This window comes from Dipodomys merriami, unplaced genomic scaffold (genome assembly GCF_024711535.1).
Source record: "Dipodomys merriami isolate MVZ:Mamm:240054 unplaced genomic scaffold, mDipMer1.0.p SCAF_20, whole genome shotgun sequence".
NCBI classification, from domain to species: domain Eukaryota; kingdom Metazoa; phylum Chordata; class Mammalia; order Rodentia; family Heteromyidae; genus Dipodomys; species Dipodomys merriami.
Window position 1 is genome coordinate 26,185,061 of NW_027203382.1, and position 27,115 is coordinate 26,212,175.

General features: G+C 39.8%; 1 protein-coding gene across 2 annotated transcripts in view; it reads left to right on the forward strand.

Moving 5' to 3' along the window:
• The window catches only part of Pik3r1 (phosphoinositide-3-kinase regulatory subunit 1), an 81,635-nt gene that overhangs the window by 33,477 nt on the left and 21,043 nt on the right, over nt 1–27,115 (forward strand). For both annotated transcript variants that reach the window (XM_070031275.1, XM_070031276.1), the window contains exons 3-5: nt 20,425–20,517; nt 20,966–21,040; nt 26,497–26,628. In XM_070031275.1, coding sequence (XP_069887376.1) covers nt 20,425–20,517; nt 20,966–21,040; nt 26,497–26,628 — 300 coding nt within the window. The remainder of the gene's footprint in view (nt 1–20,424; nt 20,518–20,965; nt 21,041–26,496; nt 26,629–27,115) is intronic.

Genomic DNA, 27,115 nt, shown 5'->3' on the forward strand with positions numbered 1-27,115 from the left:
AGCCACAACACCACTTCCGGCTTTTTTTTTCTTTTTGCTTATGTGGTGCTGAGGAATCGAACCCGGGGCTTCATGCATGCAAGGCAAGTGCTCTACCACTGAGCCACCTTCCCAGCCCTCCTGAGACTTTTTTGTTGTTGTTTTTTGCCAAGGAGGTTCTAGAATGTAGATGATACAGTGGTTCCATTGATTAGCATTGCCTTTCATATTATAAAGTAAAAATTTTAGAGTGGATTTAAAAATAATAATGTAATTACATTTTACTCTGTAAAACATTTGCAATACATCTCTGGTAGCCTTGTTGTGCTTGAGGCCATTCATAAGTTCTGGTTCAGACAGTGGAAGATGTAAACCCCATTTCTGATTTTTTTTTTTTGTCAGGGCATCTTGTTTTAAGTCATTTTTTATAATGAGTATGTCTTCATCAGCCTGAAAAGCCCACTTGACAGAACTGAGGGTTGTGGACATTTCTAAGTCATTTTTTACATAGCAAGTGCATCAAGGGGTACTTTATTTGCTTCTTAGGTAGGGGTAGATACGATTTCTGTAGATGATACCTGATTTGTAGACCAGGTGCAGAGGGTAGAAAACCCTTTTGTGGACTAGAACTACATACAGCTCCATTCTTTCAAGTTTTCCAGCAGCCTTTTCATTCTTCATATGTATTTAAACTCATCCTCGTCTGTCCACTGAAGAAAGTACACAGGTGACTTCATTCTGAGAGAGGTAAAAGGAACCATGAGGAGTATCTACAGAAGTCTCTGGTCAGGGTGGATGGAAAGTTGGCTGTGTGAGGGAGTGACTAACTATGTGTTCTGGTTGGATCATGAGTTTGGGTTGGAAAGCAGAGGGCCTCAAGTTCACCACCAGCAGCAAGGCAGAATTCACTAATTGTCTTAAAACCTTTCTATCTGCCAAGGTTTTAAGCAATCCCTCCCATGTTTCCCTTAAACAAAGGAGTAGTAGTCACTCAGAAGCCCAGCAGGGATGTGCAAGGTTGGTCCCCATGACTCCCCCCCCCCTTTTTTTTTGCTGTTTAGACTAAGGGCCATATTCTAGACCTTTTTGGGCCACATCATCCTGAACCTAAGTATCAGCCAAATTACAGGCCCAATCTTAGGCAGACTTGAGCTTTTGCATCTTATGATGGCAAGCACCTACATGTGTCTTTCATTATTCCATTGCCGTAGGAAATGCCGTTTAAGTTGGCAGATGTACTTACTGAAAGCAAGACTTGTCACTGCTGAGATTACTGATTTGATTGACCAAAAAAAGAAGAAGAAAAATCAAATGCCAAGGGAGAGAGAGGGAAGTGTGTAGCATTTAAAAGTGTGATAAAGCCATCAACTTTACAAGAAAAACAGAATAGAATGTGGTTTCAATTTGCTGTACTGGGCTCAAGATGATACTTCGCTAGTAAACTGCAGGGATGTGTGCGTGCTTGTATCAGTGTTCACTCCCTGAATTTCAAAACCTTAGAAATTAGTTACAACTTCTAATTTGCTTCAGTCCCTAATTTCATATTCTGATAGTAAATTAGTGATTTTCAAGTGACTTACTGATAATCACAGGTTTGCAGTTCTAGGCCAAAACGCTTTTTCCTCCCTCCCTCCTTCCCTCTTTCCTTCCCTCTTTCCTTCCTTCCCTCTTTCCTTCCTTCCCTCTTTCCTTCCCTCTTTCCTTCCTTCCTTCCTTCCTTCCTTCCTTCCTTCCTTCCTTCCTTCCTTCCTTCCTTCCTTCCTTCCCTCTTTCCCTCCTTCCTTCCCAACCTTCCTTCCTTCCTTCCACCTTTCCTTTCTTTTCTTTCTTTCCTTTCTTCCTATCTTTCCCCTGAAACCTTGGGACAGATTGTGAAGGAAAAATACCAGTACCCACTGATGCATCCTTTCTGCACAACTTAGTAAAACCTCACTGCCATCCAGTGGTGGATGGCCATACAGCACCATAGCTGTAAAACAGACCATATTCCACCCCTCCTCTTGAGAGCTCTTTCCTCGATGCAACTTAGTTTTGCTCCTTGCTCCACTAACAGTACTTTCCACTTCCTTCTTTTGATGGTGGGCCTTGAACTCTGAGCCAGGGCACTGTCCTTCAGCTCTTCGGCTCAAGGCTAGTACTCTACCACTTGAGCCTACAGCGCCACTTCTGGTTTTCTGGTGGTTTATTGGAGATAAGAGTCTCACGGGCTTTCCTGCCCAGGCTAGCTTTGAACTGCAATTCTCAGATCTCGGCTTTCTGAGTAGCCAGGATTACAGGCATAAGCCACCAGCAGCTTACCCTACCACTTTTTTATTTCTGATGCCAGAGTCTCACACATGCTGAGCTACACTTCTAGCTCCTATAATGGGGTTAGAAAAATTCGGTGTATTTCTGGCTCAAGGTAGATGTGAATTTACGTCTCTTTTTCCTAGCAACATTAAGGTCCACAATACTCTTTTTCACCCCTCAAATTGGACATTTTGTGCATTATTCCCCCTTGTCTGTTTTTGTTACCTTGGCTAGAATATGATTGCTTGCTGGTATTTTTGCTCACCATAGCTTTGCTTTAAAGCAAGTTTCACTTCTCACTTTGTATTTCTGCTTTGAGCTGTGGTTTACCAATATCCTAGCATGACACTTACCCTGCATTTCAGACAAGAATTTATGTGTCCCCCAGGATCCAAGCTGGACTTAGAGAAAGCGCCAACTAGCAAATGGAATTATTCTGTCTTGTGAAAGGTTCCAGCCTTTTTCAACTAGGCGCTGAGAAATTAAAAAAAAAAAAAAATTCTTGGGAAGAAACAGGGTTTGTGAGTACTTGGCTAGAAATTTTAGGAAAGGAAAGAACATTTCCTGTGGCCTCAGGAGCACATTCAAAGTGAAATATTACTGTTTTTAAAAGAGACTAGCTTAAATTTATCTTTGGGTTTTTTACTTGCTTGTAAATAAGTGGACCTAGTCCTTATAAAAAATAAGAATCCTATTTTAAATAAGGTGATATTTTTACTAAGTTAGCAGAATGCTCCCAACCTGAGCTCTTAATTAAAAACAGCTGGGAATTACAGCGGTGTTTGCAAATGTCTACCAAGAGCAGGGGGATTGGTGAAATCTGGTACAAGTTAGTTCCAGCTGCACACAGTTGCCTTATTAGAGTTCTTTATGGTAAATGGAACACATGCTTCCTGCCTGCTTTAGCGGACTACCTCCTGCTCCCTAAGCACTTGATTAAGCAGGTGGAAAGTTTATTCAGTCAGAAGAATGCTGAAAACAATGAACTCTAAACTCAGGCAGATCCAGTCCAAGAAAGAGCTATGAAATATCTTCTATTTATTTTCCTGTGGGTCCCATGGTTACATTTTAGCATTTTTATAACCTTCTCAGTGTCTTGAACCATGCTTGCATGTTGGCATTCTGGTCCTCAGTGTGGAAAGTAAATGTGAATCTGCACACTTGAATGTGATATAAATGTGGTATCAGCCATTGTTGCATCCTTTTGGAAACTCTCTCTTCAACTGGAAATAGGTATAAAAGGAGACGGAGACTAGGAGAGACTCCTCAGGGGGAAAAAATGAAACAAAACAAAATCCTGCATCTGTATCCTAAATATAAATTCTTTGGGTAGTTCTTTGTTGTGTTGTTCTGTCCTCTGACCTATCAATTGGAACAGAGAATTGGAAGTTTATTAAAAAGACTTTGCATTATTTTAGATTTGTAGAGAGGCCTAGGATTACACACCCCTCCCCTTCAGAACTTCCAAAGAGGCTGAATGGTATAATGTAGTGCTGGGAACTTGGAATATTTTCCTAAAGAGATATTATCTTTTAGATATTTCCATCATAGGCATCTGTCCAAAAGGGTACCTTTATCTTAGTGAAGCCTTAAATAAATTCAAGGGTAGGGGTCTGGTGTGCTTCTGGAATATTGGCCTAATACTTAAATCATTCTTAATTTTGGAGTGGTTTCTCGGACTAAAGACTGTTTTCACTGCAGTTGTAACTTTTCCCAATTCGAATGCAATTCATGAGAGGACACTGTTGGAGTGCTTAGTTATGTTTCATGTCCATAATCCTTTCTTTTAGGTCTACAGTGGGATCACATCAATGCAGTCTTTCCTGCTCCTTCCACAAGGCGCATAAAGCAGTATCTTAAATTAAATCAGGCTTTCCTGAGGTTCTGGAATCCTATTCCTAAATTTTCCACTGGGTAACCTCCAAATCCTCCTCTTGCCTTTGTCCCGACTTGACACGAATCAGGCCGTGATTTGTTCCGTGGATGGCCCGAGAGGCTGCTCTGAGACAGCACTTCTGGGGTAAGAGCCTTCAAGGGGAATAAATCTGGAAAAGGCTTGGAACACTACTTGGTGATCAAGTTGCTCCAAAGCTTTTTGGAGCATAACTTCTGAGAGTTCTAAATGGATGATGAAATTTAACAGCATCTGATGTCCTAAAATTACCAAGTGATTTGCAAAGGACTCTTTTTTTTTTTTTTTTTGTCATCTCAAGTGTTTTGTCAGTTAAAGAGCTCTCCATACCACCAATGTGGAAGAAATAACCCACTCTTACTAAAAAGGGGAAGTCAATGTCCACAGGAACAAATGGTGGATTCAAGGCTTTTCCCAAGGTATTCATTTACCTCCCCAGCTATATCTGAATAGCTGATTATCTCAGTCAGCCTCAGATGCAGCCTTAGCTTCAGCAGTGGGGTAAACAGATGTCTGTGTTAGCTGCTTCTTCCGTGACTTTTAAGGACCAGGCTTGCATTTGAGGAGTTTGCTTACAGTGAGCTAGCTGCATCTTCACATCAAGCTTTGACATCACTATTTGCACAGCATTTTTTTTAAGGATCTCAACCTGACTTGGCCTCATTGTGCTGCGTCTAAAAGAAGGAAGTCAGAGGGGTGTAAAGTAAAACACACCAGTTGTCAGTATGAAAGAGGTACTCCTTATCCAGCCCTGGAATTCGGTTGTCATTCCTAGTTACTATAGGGGAGAGATTAGAACATGCAGAGTTGTAATATTCTTGGAGTATTGTCTTTTGCAAATTTCCCTGGAACTGGTGATTGTTTGGGGCTTCAGTCTGTAAGACATTGCACATTAAAATGCTAGTACTATCTTCTCTAACCACAAAGGGCTGGGCTTTGCAGGCTGAATAGGCAAGTGCCTTTGAGAGGTGGGTTTTGTGATTTCTCTGACGTAGCTGCCTACAGGGAGTAGACCCTGAATCCACAAGGGTGGATTCACAGAAGTCTTTAAAACCAAGTATTTGTTGATTCAAAATAGCACAGAATTCAAAGCAACTTTGACTTCTTCAACTACAAGTTTTTCTGTTCTTAAATAAAAGCCACCTGAACTTAGTGATTAGCCCAGGTTTTTCTCCAACTTGACCACCCCATTGTGTCTTTCTCTTTGGTTGGTGGTTGTTGTATTGTTTTGTGAGTATATAGAAAGACAAATATTAAAACATTTTGTAAACTTATAAATGCCATACAAAATGAAGGCTTTGGCACTGTGAATAGTTAGGTGTCCTGAGTGATTGTCTGGTCTCAGCTGTGCAGAATTCACTGTTGCAGGGAATATTTTAATGGTGTTAATTACATTTATTCATAGCAGAGAAATAAAGAGCCCAGTACCTGAGACTTTGCAGGAAAGGATGTACTTGAAATTCTAAAACTGAAGAATTTGTCAGGAGGTTGCACTTATCAGCCATTATGTGACGTGATGGTACTTCTAGCTTCTTGGATCTTTTCTATTTCTTATCAGGGTGGTTGAGTTTATCAGAAGGTCTAAGAGAGTTTGGGGTAGAGATAGATCCGGAGGCACTGTGTTAGATTTTGGATTAGGGAAGATGGTCAGCTAAGGAGGGAGGTAGTGGAGGAAAGAAGATTTTGGGAAAGGAAACCGGATCCTGTTCTTCAGATTTGCTTGCTGGACCTGGGCCTATTACATGTAGGTGCATTCTTCCAGCCAGCTGTGATCCAGCAAGTGTGGGGGGAGTTAGTGCTGTAGGGCATTTTCTGCAATACAGAGGGTCCTCCTCAAGGGAGAGGGCAGATCCCTCCCTTATTGGGGATTTCTTTGGCAATGGCTATGATGTATGCCTGGATACTGTGTGGTCTGATCTGGGGTGAGGGCTACAGGCCCAGCCAGGCCAGGCCCACCTGCACATCCCAGCTTAAATAATGATCCCTTCAACATTTTATATTATAGGAGCAAGGAAAGAGAATTCAGATGGGAACTATGGGAGCTGCTTCTCTTCCTTAGCAGGAACCATGTAATTTTTTTCAAATTTTACCACGTCTGTCTACCAGAAACCCTGCTGAAATTCAGACATAACCATAGAGGAGTAACTACTCTAACACAGGGCTGGTAATCATGATTTATGTAGGTTTGTCCTTTGGCATAATAGTCATGACAGCCAGTTGGAGTGCATTCTGTGCACAGTGTAATTTACAAAACATAAAATGCTTTGAATGTAATATTTTCTGCTAAAACTTTTACTCATATGCTGCAAAATTATGTTTTCGCTCTTAGACTTTTTTTTTGTAGAGTAGATTAATTCACATTTCCAAACATTCACTTTATCACTTTATAGCATTTTTTTTTTACTTAAAAACCTGTCATTTCTAAAGGAGATTCTGTGTCTGTAATATTAACCCCCTGTTCTCTGCTGCTAGTTGCCTTTTCAAACATTCACTACATATAGCATCTGTTAACTTGGGAACTGACATTTCCAGAGGAGACTCCCCAGTGGATAATATAATTCCCTCTTCTGGTTGCCTTTCTTGAATAACAATTTTTGATTCACTGTCTTCTAGCAATTTATAATACTAGCCTGTGATCTGAGTTAAGGAAAATTTGAAACTTCTAGTTTCTACTACTCCCAAAACGTCTTACACTGGGAGAAACTAATAACTTGACTTTTAAAAAGACACTGGGTTGAAGCTTCTTCACATGCTGTGAGCATAGAACCGAGCTGGGTTTTAGATAGTACAGCCACCTAAGGCAAGAAAGACAACATCATTACACAAGATGCTGCTACAATTGCTCCTCTGCTCTCTATGGCACATTTTAGCAGGAGTCTGAAGTTCCAAAAGCAATTTTTAATTGTAACCAACGAAGTGGAAAAGTAATTTCCACATCTTTATAATGCTGGACTCATTAACCTGCATAGATTAGAGACTAGGTGCAAGGAAATTGTGCTAAAACAATGCACAGGATTGGACCATCTTAGCAAGAAGTAAGACAGCTCACTAAGGTACCCGCGTCTCCCAATTAGTCTTGTAGCTAATGCTGGACATGTTTGTGATCCCTAATCTTATAGATGAAATGATTGGAGCGTATACTGTCCAGATGTGATCTTCAGCAGACCCGGGATTCTCTACTTAATAGTGGGGCTCCGCAAGTCTTTTTCTGGTAATTGACCTGCAGGCAGCAGGCGGACAGTCTCGAGCAGGAGGCACACAGACAGTCTTCGTGCTCACTTTAAGGGGAGCCAGGAGTAAGCAGATGGAGAACCCACAGATGCAACAGTTTTATTAGTCACACAATTTCTCAAAAGCCAGCTTTCTAGGCCTGCCTGATGTCCTGACCTCATGCTGGCAAACTCTAGGATACCTGATTCTCAACATTCCCAAAGGTTCTTTGCATTTGATAAGTGTTGTCAGCTCCCAGCCAGCTCAGACTAAATGCCTTCCCAGGAGGGTCAAGCCATTTGTATTCATTACACATGATGAGCTGATGCCTGTGGCTCATGCCTGTAATCCTAGCTACTCAGGAGGCTGAGATCTGAGGATCCCGGTTCAAAGCCAGCCCAGGCAGGAAAGTCCATGAGACACTTATCTCCAATAAAACACACTAGAAAACCGAAGGTGGCGCTGTGGCTCAAGCTGTAGAGTGCTTGCCTTGAGCTGAAGAGCGCAGGAACAGCACCCAAGCCCAGAGTTCAAACCCCACAACCGACCAAAAAATTAAAGCAAAAACAAAAAAAAACAAAATTCCCCCTTCATTACACATGATGTCTCTTATTTGACCCTTTTGGGAAATAGGAACATGGTTCTTCTTTTGTATACCTTTATCATTGATTCAAAGCTTTACATCATCCAGATAACTAGATTCACACTGAAAACTTAGAAAACTTATCTGAAAGAACCATCTGGCTCACTACTGGGTACACCAGCCTCATGTTTCGACATGTTGAAATTATAATACTTTGCCTATCATTGAAATGACAGTACTTTGCTTATATGAGGTTAAATCACCTGTTTCTTCTTTTTTTTTTTTTTCTTTTTTTTCCCACCTGTTTCTTCTTAATTTGGCTGCATGAAGTTGCAAAGATAGCTTTCATTTGGACCATTTCATGTGGCCTTCATTTGGACCCTCATTATTTATAGAGTACTGCACACGTTGGCTGTGTTGTAGATTCTTAGATCTCTTTTCATGATAGCTATATTCTCTTCTCCAAGATGAATAGTCAGCTGGATAGAAGTTCAGATTAGGCACAAGTAGGCTTATACTATGGTTTTCAGGAGGTGGGGTCTGTCACTATGGTAGGGGTTCTGTCTTTATTGGATTCTCATGGATCAGACATGCTAAACAACCTATGGAATATCTTAGAAAAGAAAAATATTCTGTAGGAAAATGGCCCAAGAAGAGGGTTGGGGGGGGGATGAGTGTGTATATGAGTGGTGGGGGTGGTTGGTACTAGGCCTTGAATTTGGTGCATCATGCTCTTGCATGGCTGGTGCTCTACCACTGGAGCCAGGCTCCAGTCTAACTGTTTTACTGGGTAATAGGAGTTGGAATCATGCAGACTTTTCTGCCTACAATAGCTTCAAACCTCCAGCCTCAGATCTCAGCCTCTTGAGTAGCTAGGTTTACAAGTGTGAGCCACCAATGCCTGGCTGGAGTGGCTATTTTTGAATTTTCAACTTCCAGGTTTGTTCTTTGGGTAGAAAACTCTGGTCTGGCTTTTGACAGTCCATCTCCAGAGCATTTAATTAGTGCATACGGATTTCTTGAAAGGGAGCCACAGTTATGTTCTTTAAACCTGATGACCTTGGCCCTGACTGTACAACTGTGTGTGTCCAGACAGATCACTTGGCTTAGCCTTCTGTAAAATAAGGGTAGTTATAGACCCTCCCTGGTTGTTGTGATGATTTGTGTGGTTTTCTGAATTAAGTTGAGTAAAGCCACCCAGCACAGAACCTGGCACATAGCAAGCACATCATAAATGTCAGCTGCAATTGATGGCATCCTGATAAAAAGAGCCTTAAATATTAAGGGTAGTGTTTTTCTGTATTGTCTGTGATCCTACATGATGATTTTGAATTATTTCCCACTACCACATTTTTGAGAAAATAATTTTCCAAAGAATTAAATACCTGAATGGCAAGTTCCCTCAGAGAAGGATAAATGCACAGCAATCTAGAATTTGGGAGCAGAGCGGTTTCCTCTTGAGTAACCTCTAAGTAACCTCCTTTGTCCATCTTACCACTGATTTGTATACCTCCCAGCTGTGACTCATGAACTAATTTTTTTACCCACTCCCATCTTTTAGAGCCTAGCACTATTGTGCATTCACTGGCTCAAAAACCCAAAATGTCAACAGGGATTAAATGTACAAGTGACAATTGAGAAACTCAAGAGAACAGAAGAGAGAAAAATCAAGAGTGAAGTGTGAAGAGAAGGCCTACGCAGATATGGGTTGTAATCTCTGTTCAGCCAACACTCATCTAGGGACCTTGGTGTGGTCATTTAACTTGGCAGTGTGCTTCACTCAGTTGCTGCCATTATTCCAGGAAGTACCATAAGTGAGCAGTGCTCTTCCTCTTTCCCTCTCTCCCTCCTTTGCTCACTCCCTCCTTCCCTCTCTTCTTCCCTCCTCCTCCCTGCATTGACTGGCTGCTTCTTGCTCTCAATTTCATAATATTCCTTCCCCAAAATCATGATACATAGAAACCCAGTTACAGCACCATCCTGACCTGTGTCATTCAGGACTTTGGAATATACCAGAGGACATGCAGCAGCTGGTTTTCTGCTCTTGGATTCGTGACCAGACATCAGAGGGATTTTTCAGTCTTTTGGGCTGTGCTGTTCATTCTGCCAAGGTGAAAATGAATACCTAACTTGGAAACACTACTGAATTCTGTGCTCCAGGGTGGATGTTACAGCTTTAAGCAGCCTGATAACACATACTCCAACTTACTTCACTTCATATATACTTCTTCTACATGCTGAAGTCATTCATGCTTTGTGCTAAGCTGCTACAACACAGTAGGTAATGGGAACATATTTATCAAGTAACTAAATTTACTTTTGCATGTAAATTTAACAATTCTGTATTGGCCATGTGCTATTTTGATTTCCTCACCAAATAGAATTTAAGAACTAAAAATTATCTAAGAAGAACCAAAACCTTAACCACTCACTTGATGTATACAGTGAGACCTGGAGACCCTGAACATTTTTCCTAAAGTTACCCAACTCATCAATAGAAAAATCTAGAACACATTTCACACCTGTTGCTTTTTCAGTGTTTTTTTTTGGGGGGGGGGCGGGGGAGGGGGTATAGAATTTAATGATTCATTCCAGAAATGGCATTTAATCCTATTTATCATTTGGAAGTAGAAGTCACAGGGATGATACAATTGTGTTATAAACCTTTTTCTGGTTATTTGAAATGGACCAAGGATAATTTTATTTTTTTAAATTATCTGTAATTGTACAAGGTTTCAATTTTGAATAGTATTTCTAAGAAGGAAAATAAATGTCTTCAGAAGGCTGATACACAAAGTAGCCAACAGGGGGAGACTTAATCCAGCCTTCTGGATTAGATTCTCTTCTTCAAAAAAATTACCCAAGCTCCTAGTGGAGCCAACAAGAAACATCTGTTGTTTTATTTATAGCCACAATTTCTAAGAAGCATATTCTATAGTAGACGAAAAGAAGAGTTGACAGCTCATAATTCATAAAGTTACTGAGGCTAATCTGATAGAACAAAATGTACAAAACTCCCTCCTGGGGTGCAGGCCCACCACTTCCCTTTCATCCTGTGAGAAGTAGAGCATAGATTATTCTGGTCTTTATGAAAGGGGCAGCTCTGAGATGATAATGCAGAAAAGAAAACCCCGCAGGGAAAGCGATTGCCTTCACCCCAGGGCCCTCCACCAGCCTGAGTCACTGCTACTTTTCCATTTACAACATTACAGGTATTTCTATTATAGGAAGCCAGCCTTTTCCTGACTGTTCCTTCTTTGAGCCAGGACATTTCTACTGTGTTCTTCTACAGGTTGTTGCCAACCTGTATTTCCATCAGGAACCTAAGGTGTTGATTAAAACCACTAGCTGACTAGTTTTCTATCCAAGTCATCTTTTCCTTTTCTCCCTCATTTTCTTCTGTATTTATATACTGACCTAACCACTCAACTCTGTTGACTTTTAAGCTATTAGTATACACCCACTCCTCAAATACCATCTCTCTCCCTATTGCTAGCTTATTCTGAGACTTAAGAATGTAATCAGATATAATCTCTGTCTCTGTCTTTCTCTCTATATATACATATATACATTTTCTGCAGTTCTATTTGTGTTTGTATGTGGCAGTTAGAGAAGGAGAAAAAAGATAATCCTTGGACAAATAACTCTCAAAAGCTAGAGTACTGTTTATTACCCTAAGGATTATGGATTGATTTGTGTGTGTGTTTTTAAGAATTTAGTATGGCCCAATTTCCGTCCAAATTAACCTGTTTAAAATTTTGTAAATCATAATAGATGCATAATTTATTTAGCAGAGAAGAGAATCACCCTGTTCATTCCTCTGATGAACATTATAGATTATGATATGCAAGGATTTATTAGCCTCCAGAATTAATCACCTCAGTGAAAGGTAATGGAAATATGTTGCTTCTCTTCCTTAAATACATGATTCTTAGGTCAGTGTTAAATTCAAAATTGTTTGCCTTTCTTATGTATAAATAGCTTAGTCTGCTATCAGCGATTTAAAAAAATTATCAACCAAAAAGTCTGACTAAAGCTATCTTATTTTTAATGCATTTCTTCTGTATTTGCTGATAGAGCAATTTCTGTTTAAAATTTTCAGGCATCTTGTTTTTCTTGCTTTTGGGTCCTTTCCTCTCCCTTCTCTTCCAACTCCACATACTTTTCTTTTGCTGGTCCTGGGGCTTGAACTTAGTCTGGGCCCTGTCTCCTGTCCCTGAGCTTTTTTGCTCCAGATTAGAATTCTCACTTGAGCCATAACTGCACGTCTCCCGTGTGGGGGGGGGGGGAGGGGGGGTGTCTGGTTAATTGTAGATAAGAGTCTGATCCTGGGCAACTTTAACTGTTTTTGCATACTTACCTTACTAAGATTTCATCGTGGGATTCCCCCCCCCCACACACCCCTGCCAACAGACTCATGTGTTGAATGCTGGGTCCTTAATTTAGGAGATAGGATACAGTGGAAGGAAGTTTGTTGTTAATGATGCACCTTTGGAGATTATTATATTTTGTTACTAACCACTTCCTCATTCTCTGCTTCCTGTCCACCATGAAGTGAAGAGTCTACTGTGTGCTACCACAATCACAAACAGAATCTTCTGAACTGTGAGCCCAAAAAAGTGTTTCCTCCTCCAAATTGTCCTCTTAGGTGTTTTGAGAACAGTACTGCAAAAGTAACTTAACACAATTCATGATGAAATATCTGCTTAAAAAAAAAAATATGTGCTGGACCCTTTTCCTACCTAATGATTCACCAAAACAGTCTACTGTACTTTCCTAAATGTGATAAGCTGGCTACTTATTTTTAACTGAATAAAACCCATTACATCCTTGGGGAAGAATGTGCTTACTTTAGCCTTATTAGAAAATATTTAATAAATGTTCTCCCGAAAAGATTCAGGCTGGCTGAGCAGGTTGGAAAGAGTTCAATCCCGATAAGGCAGAGGTGATGGCAAGGAGCTGGTCCACCAGTCCAAGCTCACATTGAACAAATGCATTTCTTGCCACCAAGGATTACAACTGTGGCCTAGTGCTTTTCTCTTGTTGTCCTGCGAAGATTTTTCAGCCTCTGCTTTTGGCCCTGTAACTCTGATTGCTTCTTGAAGGCATGGATTTGTGGAATGGTTGTGATTGACTTTGGAGTCAGTCTTCCAATTCTGTTTAAACACGGCTGATTGCTAGTTCTTTTTTCTAAAGTGGGGAAGAACTCACAAAGTTGTACCGATTAAATGAAGTAAAAGTTCTGAGCATATTTTCCCAAGCTGTAGGCAGTTGCAGCTCTTCTCCCTTTTCCTGTTTCTTTCAACCTCCTCCTCAAACCACATGCCAAATTTGAAGAGCCTTGTTTTTGGATGGAACCTTCGCCATGGGTACTCACTCACACCAAAGACGTGGTAAGGAAGCTTTGTGATATCTTTATTTGTAAGGACACTAATCCTGTCATGAAGTTCCCAGCTCTGTGGCACCATCTAAACTCAAAGCTGCATCTCTGAAATCCATCACTTTGGGAGTACAGCTTCAACATGTGAATTTGGGAGGGCACAGTTCAGCCCATGGCAACTAATTTCTGTACCTTACCTAGAAATGCATGGTGGTGAACTGTTAGTTATTTATATTTACAGCCAGATGATAATTGTAAAGACTAGGTGAAGGACATCTGGACGATCTCTAAACAATTATTTCTACTTTCAGTTTGTAAAAGTGTCAGAGAAAACAATAACACTCTAGATTTAGGATGGCATCCAGTGGTTCTTTTTGCCTCAGGTTTTCTTAAAACTGCTTGTTCTGTTTAGTTGGACTCTTTGCCTCTTTGGCAGCTCCTCTTGAGCTTGCTTGCTCTCCTTGGTCAGCCAGTATTTGCTTCAGTGTACTCAGTGAGGTTCCAGCCTTGGGAACCTCTTTCTGGGATTTACTTTTATCAAGAATATCTTTCTGTCCTTACTTCTGCCTTCTCCCAATCAGTGGATCAGGGATCATTTTATTACATCCAATTGCCTTGGGGGATATCAGATTCCAGTTTTAAGATCCTGCTTTGCCCTGAGATGGGAGAGATAGGTTCAAAGATCATCTTAGGCAGAAAAGTTAGTGAGACTCCTGTTCAAAGATGAAGCTAGTATGATGTTGCAAGCTGCATAAGATGTTGAATGTGGCTTCTAGTTGGTGTTAGTGATAATCATTAATTCATTCACTCAACAAGCAGAGTGCCCATTGCATGTTTGGCATACGATTTTGTTATTATTTTCTTATTTTCTTGGTGGGAAGAGAGGAAAGTCCTATTCTTTCTCTGTTTACCTCCTGCTTGGTATTTTAATTTGCTGTACAGTGTAAATTGACATCTATAAATCAGACTCCAGATTAGGTGATAAGAACCACAGTTACTGAGCTGGGAAGGTGGCTCAGTGGTAGAGTGCTTGCCTTGCATGCATGAGGCCCTGGGTTGGATTCCTCAGCACCACATACGCAGAAAAAGCCAGAAGTGGCACTGTGGCTCAAGTGGTAGACGCTAGCCTTGAGCTGAATTGCTGAGGGACAGTGCCCAAGCCCAGAGTTCAGGCCCCACGACCGACCAAAAAAAAAAAAAAAAAAAAAGAATCACAGTTAACTGCTTATCAAAGATTAGGTATAATCTTGCGTATCAATGATCTCTTCACTCCAAGGCTTTAGCTAAGGCCATGGGGAAGTGAAGTTGTAACATCTGCTTGTGCTTAAGAAGATCCTGGCCTGTTGTTTGCTTCCAGGGCCAGTCAGTTGTCTAGAAATAAAACTAAATGGGCAAAGAGTCTCACATTCCTTTTACTTGTTTTTAAGCTGCAGAGTAGAAGAGATAAATGGGAGAAAATAAACTTTGGGATATTAAAAGGTATCTGAAAAAATTTGCAGACTTCTACTTTAAATCTATTGGCAACTCTTAATTTCCTCCTCTTGGTTATCTCTGACATTAATATAGTTAGGGCTGAAGATTTATTTCCATATCTACTCTTTTTGCTTTCATTTTCCCCTTCTTCTTCTTCTTCTTCAAAAAAAAAAAACCCACCAAAAAACCCCAAATCCAATCCTTCTTAATTCTGTTATTCTTAATATAATTTATTATATAATCATTCCAACTTCACATTGTTTCCTGTACATTCAGAAAACTGAAGTCTAATAACTCAAATTGATTAAATTAGAGTCCATATTGGGAGGAAGTGTGATAAATTTAAAATCATAAGATATTCATATTGACTTCTGAAAATATATTGTTATTTGCAGAATGAGAGACAAAATATTCTACTTTATCAAATTCACCTCTAACTCAACATCTTTAAAGTGTATTGAGAAGATTGTTTTAATCATAATGGTTTCTAGTCTTAAAATTTGCTATTGTGTTTGGGCATTTCTATTTAATAATAAAGGTATACAAACGAAGCTAACCTTTTAATGGCTGTGCTTTCTATAAAAGCTTACTATGCTTATTTATATTGTTCACATAATCCTTACACCTAATGTCCTCAATTTCTGTGTTGCAGAATTAAAAAACTGAGGTCCAAGTTGGTTAGCTTGACCAAGATTCTACTTAGCAAGTACTAAAACCTGGACAGGCCTCTTTATCTCCAAGCCTGTGCCTTTAATCACTTCAGTACTACTAGTTAAACAAATGTATATCAAAATTAAGGAACCCATTGTTCTGTCTGATTTTTTTAAATTTATGATTTAGCATCATTTTCTTAGCCAACGAGTACAGGCCAGCATTGGTTGTAGTGTTACCGATAAAGCTTAAGAAGTTTAAAATCCAGGATATGAACCTTTTTTTTTTTGTCGGTCATGGGGCTTGAACTCTGGGCTTTGGGCGCTGTGCTTGCGCTCTTCAGCTCAAGGTGAGCACTCTACCACTTGAGCCACAACGCCACTTCTGGTTTTCTAGTAGTTTATTGGAGAGAATAGTCTCATGGACTTTCCTGCCCAGGCTGGCTTTGAACCGTGATTCTCAGATCTCAGGCTCCTGAGTAGCTAGGATTATAGGTGTGAGCCAGCAGTGCCCGGCAAGCATAAACCATTATTTAATATATGCATTTTATAAAGTATGAATGTGCTTGTAAGGTTTACTTAAGAAAAGAACTGGGGGTTTGTTTGAATTTTGACCATCGAAATTTTGATGCATTTCTCATTTAATTCAAGAGGGAGATTGTTTGAGACAGAAATAAACTTTTGATTCAGCAAAAGCTAGTGGACAGGCTAGCCTCTTGATTTAATATTTGTCTGTGTATTTTGTGTTACATATTTAAAGGTAAGTGGCAAATTTTCACACACTTCCAAGCTGCTTCCATCAGGAATGAAATACTTGGCTTGGGTAATCTCTTGAGTCCCAGTGTTATAGCTTCAACTTTCCATTCAGCCCTGACAGATACTAACTTTAAAAATCTTTTTTTTTTAATGGAGAATGCCTCCAAAAGGTGCAGCTGTGTGCCGGTTTCATCTTGCACTTCACCAGTAGTGTTGGCACCATTCTGTGCAAGGAATGCCACTGTCTCCCACACAACACAGCGCTTGTGCCTTAGGACTGTTAAGGCCTGTCAGTGTTAGTGGTTTGGGAAAAAGCTTCAGTTTGGAAAGAGGGTTCTCCAAAGGTTCCCTGTGATTGGCTGCCAACAGGACAAGGTGGGGAGAAGGGAATGAAGTGATGTGAAAATGCAACCTCTGATGTGTCACAAGTTATACAGCCTGAAATGCCTGGCTCGTCCATGTTCTTTGTCAATTTTATTGAAGATTGATTTCCTTTTTCTGATGTAAAGTGTGCCTGGATTCACCATTTTGAGACCTCTCAGCTCTTCTTTGTTTGTTTCTCCTTATGTGATACTGACTTCTTGTGATGAAAAATAATACAACTATGTGAAAACTGTGGTTGGATTGTCATGGAGAAATCTACCAGATTCTTATAAGTGAATTTGGCTCTCTGGGCTTAGACAGTGTGAATGGCAAGTCTTCCTCATTCAGGGATAGAAATCTTTCCAGAAGGTGAAAGCAAATGTGTATTTATATTTATAGGTAGACTTTAGAAAGATTTGTTGAATTCATTTCTTTAGCCTCATTCTGTGATCACACTATTATGTGATGCTTTGTCATGGATTTGTCAAAGAACAACTTACTGAGTTTGGTTTTTTCCCTTTGGAATCTCTTACAATAAAATCTGACAAAAACACAGACCTTGAGTATCTAATGCAATTAAAACAATAGTTGATTTTAGATTTTCAGTAAAAATTAATGTTTCCTTTTATAACACTATAGAGGGTTTTGAAAGAACTTGAAAATTATTGGGGCCCGGTGCTATATTCCCTATGTCTAAATATTTCAAAGACAAAGTAGATAGTTTTTCATAAATTTTACTTTTTAAAACTCTCATTGCAGCCTTCCCCCCCCCCAAAAGTTAACTAAAACAAAAAACTCCTAGTGAAAAATTTCACTCAGCTATAATGTTTCAGTCCATAACCTTAAACAATAAGCTTTTTTTTCCAGCATTAAAAATTTCTTAGGAAATTTATTCAGTATTTTACAAAACAACTTACACTTCTTACTATAGGATACATAGTTGTTGTTTTTTTTTTCTCAAATAGTAATCTGGTTTTGGGGAAAGGCCAGGTTCTTATGATACCTAGTTGTTAGTCATAAGAGTTTTCAGAAACTTTCCTTGAAACAGATGATATTCTGTAGCTCAGCATAGTATGGGTAAATTAAAATGTTTTTATTTTTTTCCCTGAAGAACCACAGGACAAAGAAAAGTAATACGTTTTTTGCTTTTGACAATTTTTTCAGTCCAAATGAAGAAAAAAAGAGATGCCCTTTGGTGTGTAACATTTGCCAGCCCAGCAATCTAACCACTGTTGGGTACATATTTCAGTCACAATTAGATGAAATTGCTAATTATCATTTAATTTAACTTTCAGATTTGCCTGCAGAAATGGTCATGCTGATAAGATTCTGGAAGCAGATAAACCTTTATTAAGCAATTCCATTTGCAGTGCCAATGATTCTTTTTAAATTTTAAAAACACACCTGTGTTATTTATGGGGATACAGGAAAAATTGGTATGATAGTTACTGAAGTACTTGTAGGTATGTTTGTCTGTGTATTTACTATTTCATCTCAAGCTTGTTGAGTCTATCAGAGGTGCTAAGAATCACTGATTTATGAGAGCTATGGAGAGACATTTTGTGACCTCGAATTGATACATTTTTCTACCTTTAAATCTCCTTTCTCTTCCATATCCTAATAGGACAATGTTCATTTTGTTTAATGTAGGTCTTTGTGGGAGAAAATACTTTTATGAGCTAAAAATTCTAAGGCCAGGGGAAGTGGTTTATAATTCAACAAAGGAAATGAAATGGTGTGCTCTTTTCCTTTTGTAGTGCTTCTTTTTTTTTAATTTAACAGTGTTTTTAATTACAGAGACTATGAAAACTTTAAAGACATTTGTGTTTCAAGTGGTTTCCCAGTGTATTCATGTTTTCACATTAGACACGTAGAGATGCTGTTGTTGGATTTATTCAGGGGAGTTAAAAACTTACTGCTTCAAGCCCCACGACCACCACCACCAACAACAAAAAAAGCAAAACTTATTGCTGACTCCAAACAGATTACTAACCCCAATCTTGGGCATTCTGATTCCAGAGATGGATTCGCCCTCCAGCTCTGCACAGGGGTGGTCTGATTAGGTGATGGCTTATCTTCAGCCTTCAGAGAGGCTGAAAAGGATGAAGTCACGGAGGAAACCAAATGGTGAACATTTGAATCGAGCATTGATGAGCCTGTCAGGAGGACATGTCTCAGGGACAGGCTACTATGGAGTCTTTGTTATACAGAGTGATTCAGAAATCATCTGCCACTGAAAAAGATTTGTCTTTGTTGTCCCCATACTTGCATTATATAGATAGCTATTTCAATCTGCGTCAGTTAAAAATTTAAAACTTTGGTTCCTGAACTTACCCTTGATTGCATTTTTGATGTTCAGTAGCCCCTGTGGCTAGTAGTTTTTTAATTGACAATCATAGCTCTGCAAATATTTCTGTGATCACAAGATCCTCAGTCACTTGGCCAGTGCTTCCTTTGTCCTGGGTAGTCACAGTGGCTAGTTAGGCGGCATATCACAAATGTCTGTTTGCTGCAGACAGTACGCTCGACAAGGGGTTTAGGGTTTGCAGAGTAACTTACACAAATCATATATAGTTCTCTCTGGTCAGAATCTAACCATTTTTATTTTTGTATCGGTTGCTGTTCTATGTTCACTTTTAGCAATTGAAATACCATGTTAAGCAACTTGTTTAGGATGGTGTATGGCTTGTGGTAAAAACCTACACCACTAAAACACATTAAAACAAAAGTACAATTAGTTTTTTTTAGATTGTATTAACTATAATGAATTTTTTAAGTGAAAATACAGTTATCAATATAAGGTTGAAGGAAATTATCAATGCTACCCATTGGATTTTCATGTGTCATTACAACTGGTAAAACATTACAGTAGGGAAAAACAGTTTTATAAAAGCATAATATTTCTTAATCTACTAATGACCCAGAATATATGGAAGGAAGTAAAAGTTCTGACAATTACCTAGGGACTTAATTTGAAGTCAGGTACTAGCCTGTAGCCATCTCTGGCATTTTAGGCACTTGGAATAAAAGTTCAAACCCATGTACTTTGGAACTTAAATATTTTAGTTATGTACCGTAATAAGAAGCTGTTGGATAGAATCCGTTCTACTCTCTTTCCTATTTGGGCAGTGATTCTTTTCTATTAAACAAGAGGCCAGACTTGAATTCCATTTTCTTGGCTATCTCAGGATGTTTCATGGTAATAAAAAGGAGAGCTGTGCCCTGGCTCATTTCTTTTTTTTTGGGGGGGGGGTCCAGTTGTGGGGCCTGAACTCTGGGCCTGGGCGCTGTCCCTCAGCTCTTCAGCTCAAGGCTAGCACTCTACCACTTGAGCCACAGCGCCACTTACGGCTTTTTTTCTTTTTGCTTATGTGGTGCTGAGGAATCGAACCCAGGGCCTCAGGCATGAGAGGCAAGTGCTCTACCACTGAGCCACCAGCCCTCCCCTGGCTCATTTCTTGCCCCTCCCTGGACATCTAAGTTCTAGTCTAGCCTGAGCTAGCTTTGCCTGGCACAGTCTACCACTAGACTCTGATGTACCTGGATAGGGAAGTTTGCCCTGAGGAAGATGGCCCCAGAGGATAGACTGAAAGAGGCCATTTGGTTGGGAATTTTGGGATTCTGGGTAGGTACTCTGAATAGTATGCTGGGAAAGAAGCAGCAAGTATGTCCCGTTGGCCCTGAAAGTATGCATTCAATGGTGGGGATCCCTGTTGTTGGGCCTGAGTTTGTTACTGTCAGATGTACTTCCCATATGTAAATACTATATGGGCTAGGGCATTTGACAATCCCAAGTGACATCTAATAGTTGGGTTTTGTTTGTTTGCAGCTTTGACTCTTCCGGATCTGGCAGAGCAGTTTGCTCCTCCTGATGTTGCCCCACCTCTCCTCACCAAACTTCTGGAAGCCATTGAAAAGAAAGGTAACTAGGCCATCAGAAAAAAATCAGTTCATTTGTTAGACCCTAACTTATTTCCTGCTGTTAAGACTCATATGTGTCTCTGGGGACATTCATTAAGTGTCTTATTGCCTGTCATGGGCAGTACTGTGCCAGATATACCAGCAATTTAGGTCTCTGTAGTGGGGAGATAATCTTGGCTGATAGAGATTAACATGTAGTTACTGCGTGGAAACTCTTAAATTCCCCATATTTGAATAAATATGATTAGCTGGCTTCCTAGTGGCCAGCTGGTTTTTGCCAAAACTATTCACATGCCAGATAAGATTAATAGTATGAGTTTACTTCCAAGAATATTTGGTTCACATCTAGAATAGATAACTGGATGGAAACTGGAATGTCTCCCTGGCAGCAGACTCAGAGGTGCTCTGGAGAGCTATGTTTTGCATACATACTCTGTTTTGTGTCCTAGGTCTAGAAAGTTCAACTCTATACCGAACACAGAGCTCCAGCAACCCTGCAGAATTACGACAGCTTCTTGATTGTGGTGAGTATCACAGAGAGGCAAATATACAGGGAAAAGATTGATTTTTACCTTTTTTGATTCTGGAAATGTGCAAAAGGAAGAAAAAAGAATTTATGCAGTATTCCCTTTTAAGTTTGAAAGGAACTCACAAATGCCCATAGTTCCCTCTGACCTATTATGCAGTCCTTTGATGTATGTCTTCTGAGGTAAAGTGTGAGTGCAGGCGTATAGGCCATTCGCACAGCTGTGGGCCTTCGAGCTCTGTAGGAATTACAGAGAGAACAAATGGTTGGATGTCTCTGGTTCAGTGTATCTACCATCGTTTGTTAACTACTGTTGTCTACATCTAATACATCTGGATCAGCTAAAATATATAAACTATGTAATTTTTTTAGGTTGTGAGTTTCTTTTTGTATTTATTTTTATTATTTTTGAGGTGTACACTGCATCTTGATTGGTGTCAACTTTTCCATCATTCCCTCCTCTAAAGCTGGTATCATTTAACAAATACTTCTTCTTCTATCCTTTTCATTTTCTCTTCTACTTGGCTTTCTTGCGTGCTTGCTTTTACAAGTCACAAATATATCAAGGAACATCAGCATATTGTTTTGTTCAGTAGTGTAAACCAACTCTTTGGAAAGAAAAGGGGCTGCTATGTAGCATGTGCCTATTTCTGTGGTGTAAATATCCGTACTGTGGCTGATTTCAACCTAAAAAACACATTGTCACTGAATGTGGATTTGGGGAAAACTGAGAACAAGCTAGAGCCAGTACACCATTGATTGGTTGGGTGACACTAATTATGCAGCCTAGTAGTAGATGGGTTTCCCCAATTCTTGGCCACCATTCTAGAAAGTCACATCTCATATCAACTTACAAAACCTCTCAAATCCTTCATTCACTCCCAGTATTTTTTCCTAAAGTCTCTCAAATCCTTCACTCCTAGTGCTTCATATCATTTTAACTAAATTGGAATGTTTGAACCCAAAGGAGTCCAATTCTGGTTCTTTCAGTTTTGGAAGAAGCTCTTTCAGAAGTAGAATTCATATAGGATTGCCCACAGGGATTTAGAAAAGAAGAATCCAAGTGTGTAGTAGCTTTAGAATTAGGCAACTTAGAAAAAAACGTCTGTAAAAGGTATGATTAGATGTTTAACAGCAAATACTATCCCTTGAAATGTACTGCCCAAATGTTTTGAAACAACAACAACAAAACAAAAAACAGCCTTTGTAAACTTAATTTACTATTTGTATGGGGAAGGAGGGAACAGCCTTCCATATACAGGGCTTTTCCTCCTTTCTTCTGTGATACTGTATTTCCCAGAGAGTAGGTGATTAGTAGAAAATTCAAGGTGAAAAGACTTGCTTTTCTGTATTTCTAACTGTTAGAATTTCCTTAGCTAATTGAAAGAGATACATTTGCTGGTCAGAAAATTAGTCACACTGGGCATGATAAAAGTCAGAGGAAATGTGTAGACTTCAGAAACCAATGTAATGCATGCTATTTGAAAAGTAGTGGTTAGGTTTTTAGTGGGACCAATACAAAATGATACAAAGCCAGCTTAAAAGGAGCACTTTTTTTTTTTTCCACATCACCTATGAGATGTAAACAACCAAGATTCACGTCAGCAATGCATTTTGACAGACAGTTCTCTTCCCCCATTGACATCAGAAACACATGCATGTAGGAAACCTGGGTCCTTTGGATTCTGTGCTATGAAAGTGAATTGTTATGGCACCCAAAAGTAAGCATTATCTAAGTTTGGGAAAGGATTTGCCAAAACTGTTTCCAGCTTGTAGATTTTTCAAATATTATACTATCCTGCAGGATGCTCCAAGATAAGGAAAAAATCCTGCCTTCCAACCAACTTTGTGAATTTTCAGTTTCTGAAAATGACAACTGTGAGGGACTATACACCTGCTAAGTCATTTTATTTTGTCCATATGCTAACCTTGTAAGTATGAGTGGCCTTTACTCCACAGAAAGAAAGCTGACTCTCAGGTAAACAAATTCTCCAACATTTCAGTGGCTGACTGGTAAAGCTGTGAGTTATTACATATTGTTATGGCCCCAAGAGTTCTTGTCTTCTCCTGCCCCTCCTACTTTGCCCTAAAACCATTGCTTCATTCTTATCTCATCTGAGATTTAATCATATAGATCTTCTTCTGACTCTCTTTAGTGTTTCTTCATTTGAATCAGGCTTTCTCAGCCTCCACACTACTGCTGTTTAGGCTGAGTAACTAACTGGGAGAAGGGAGGAGGATTGCCATGTGTGTTAGGAGATGGTTAGCCACATCCCTGGCCTCTACCCATTAGGTGCTGGTAGCATTCTGCCCTACTTATGACAGTCAAGAATGTTTCCAAACCTTGCTAGTTGGTCTCTCACTCACCGCCTACTCCTGGGGGGAAGCCATGAGCCTCGATAGCGATCTAGTGGGGAGGGATGCCTTAGAGTGGGAGGGAGGAATACTGTTAACCTCTTATGAGCAGATGAAATGAAGAGTGAAGAGAAAGAATGCCACCTCCCCTAACTGAAACTAAAGAGATTATGTAACTACTCAAAAGTTATCTCATGATAGCTGTGGAGAGCTAATGAAAGAGTCTGTTAGGTTAGCGTCAATGAAGAAGAGAAGTCTTGTGGAGCAGAAGTTGAAAACTCCCAAGGAATTTTAGAAGATGCATTCCAGAAATATAATAACACATACTGTGTCATTAACTCCAGAGGAATTTGATGTATAGTGGGTTTAAGCAAAGGGGTGTGTGTGTGTGTGTGTGTGTGTGTGTGTGTGTGTGTGTGTGTGTGTGTGTGTGTGTGTGTGTGTGTGTGTGTGTGTGTGTGTGTGTGTGTGTGTGTGTGTGTGTGTGTGTGTGTGTGTGTGTGTGTGTGTGTATGCATGCCAATTTCATTCAAACATTCTAAAGGTTTTGTGGAATGCACTTCTGTGTTCTAAAGAAGGGCTTTGAGGAATGAGCATCACTGAGGACTTCTGTTGTTCGGTCTTCAAACATTTAGCACATTCTATGTGGTAGGCACAGAGGAATGCTGGGAGAGCACATGAGACCTGCAGCCCTTCCCTTGGGGCAACCTCAGTCTTGTATGGAAATGCATAATTGCCAGACTGCTTGCCAAGAGTCCTGATGGAGGGATTGTTCATTAGCTCTGCAGGAACACAGAGGGTACCCTGCCTGCATCTAGCATCTTATGTCCTATACACATTGCCAAATAGTTTAGCAGATTTTTCAGGATGAGCAAATTCAGTGATACTAATTTGCCAGGCAAAGAGACATTAAATGAAGCATGCAAGGGCAAAGTATGTGGGGGGCCAGAAGCCAAATGGTTGGTGACTGTAGAGCATTCCTGTAGTGGTAACATGTACCATCTTATTTGACAGTATTTAATTACACTAGTAATTGCAAACTTTCAACGTGGATCCTTTATGAAAAGACCTAGTACTGTTCTTGTATACTTGCTGGAAACGTGATATGTCTTTGGTTAGTTCTTTCTAGCACATTTAGGTGATACAACACTTTGCTTTTTCACCTTTTAAATTCCTTTCCATGTTTTACACCTGGCTGGCTTTTCTTAGAGCTTTGTAATGTGGCATGATTTATCTTACATAACCTTTGCCTGTATATAACATTGTGCAAGGACCTTTTGTATCTAGGGTCTTGACCTGGCATTCCTCTGTTGTCACAGGTATCCAGGATAGCACCTTCTCCTCACACATGCTAACACCTTGGAATGACAGGGATACTTTCTCATTCTCTCTCAGGCAACCACCAAGTTACAGCATTGCTTGATGATGTCTTGCTCGTTTTTCATTGCATTAGGATACATACAGATCTCATCACTTTGCCTCAGATGCGATTTATTCTTGTCCATACTCCCTTCTAGTGTACTCTCAGCACTCACATTGGTAAAGGTGGGAGAATGTGATGTTTTACACATCCTTCCATCTTCTCTGCACTGAGTTCCTGGATTCCCAGGTAATTTAGCTTAGCCCTTTTTTTTTTTTTTTTTTTGCCAATGTGCATTCTTCAACAGAAACCGCATGTGTCTCCTGGTTTCTAATTGCCCATGGTCATTCCTGCTTCCAGCATCTCTGCTTCCTGCTGGGCATGGCACCACTTTCCATCCAAGACCTCAGAATGCTGTATATACGTTGTTGAGTGTACAGAAAATGCTTTTTATTAGTATCATTCCTTTACAGAATTACTTGACCTCTTTTTCCAGCTGAGGGATTTACTGGACAGATGCTCATTTTATCTTTCTTCTGAGATAATCTGATGTCCACAGGTTCGATTATTAGTAGTGGGGAAAAACATTTCAAAATTATTTGTATGGCTACTTTGAAAACTGAAGCTCACATTCTATAATATCTTACTATTTAATCTATTATTTTGTCAGGTTAAGATTTTGTTAATTCTGGAAAGGAGTATGTTCCTGGAATAACAGCAGTTAATGAGGAATAAGAAGATAAGGGTCTAAGGCTGATCTTTGGGGGAAAAAAATGCAGGACTTCGTCTAAAAAGTAACTAAAGGGGGAGAGGGAGATCTAGGGGTGTGACTACTAGGATAAAATATCTGCCTAGCAAATAAAACAAGCATCCTCTTCTCATTTTTCATATTTATGTACATCTATTTTTTTCTTTACAGGGTCAATTTTAATCTTAGTACATTTTTATTAAAATTGTGTAATATTAAAAAAAAATATCTGCCTAGCAAGTAAGCCCAAATTCCACCAAAAAAATAAAAATAAAAATGTTGTCAATTCTGGGAAGTAGTATTCGTCAGTTCAGGTTCAAGGGGATTTGGGAATTGGTGTTTTGTGTTTCTCATTTTCCTGCTATAGGACCACCATCTCTAGATTGGACCATTCTTAGTTACAAGTCAAGTGGCTCAAAAATAGACATAGAAATGCATTTCTCATACTTCCAGAGGCTGGAAACCTCAGATGAAGCTCCAGGCTCATTTGCTGTCTTCCCTTCTCTTTCAGATGGCTGCCTTCTCACTGTGTCTCCTCTGCATGTTCTTGCTGTCTCTGTGTGTCATAATCTCCTATTATAAAAATGCTGTCCACTCATTTTTAACCCAGTCACCTCTTAAAGGTCCTATTTCCAAATATCATCACATTCTTTAGGATTGGGGCTTTAGATGCCTAACATAGGCATCTGAAGGGGCAGAATTCACCCAGAACTATAGCATGGGAAGATGTTTCATGGCAAGTTTAGCTCTCAGTGGCCAGACATGCTCAGTGCTTGCAATGTGTCAGGCAGACATATACAAGGGACTATCACGCCACTGAAAGTTTAAGAGCAAGGCTTTATGAGAAACACCGCTGCTAGTAATATTCCAGTGTTTGTCCTTACATTATGTCCTTTCCTATGTCACACTGACATTCCCATATTTGGAAAATTGGCCCAACTGAGATATGAAAAAGAGGTTTGAAATATTTCTTTAAACGTCTCTTTTCTAGATGCTGCCTCCATGGACTTAGACATGATTGATATGCACGTCTTAGCAGATGCTTTCAAACGTTATCTCCTGGACTTACCAAATCCTGTCATTCCAGTAGCTGTTTACAGTGAAATGATCTCCTTAGCCCAAGGTTTGTTTCCTCAACCTCATTGACCATTCTTTGAGCCGGGGATGTGCTTACATACACGACAAAGTGCTACAGAACTGTTTGTCTTTAGAGAGTATTCATGATAAGTCACCCTTCCCCCTCAGTGCCACTGAAAATTCCCTCCTTCACTCAGATAGAAACTCCAGATTCTCCTTGGCTTAGAAGCCTGGCCATGAGTTGAACTGGTTAATTGTTCACGTTTGATCAGTATTACAAAGACTACTATGTATGTCTGTGAGGGGCATGGTGCTCCAAGTACTAGTGTCAGATTCAAGGGCATCTTCCCCAAGTAACCATAACAAAACTCATGGGGGGAGGAGTGTTAGGAGCTAAGGCGCTTCCTTTGGTGCTTTGGGGACAGGAAATTGTGGTTCATAACCTTCAAAGTTTAACCCCTGATACTTATCTGATGCTCCCCAGAATGAGCCAATCATTTTGAGCTGCTGAATGCAGGGCGGGTTTTTGCCAG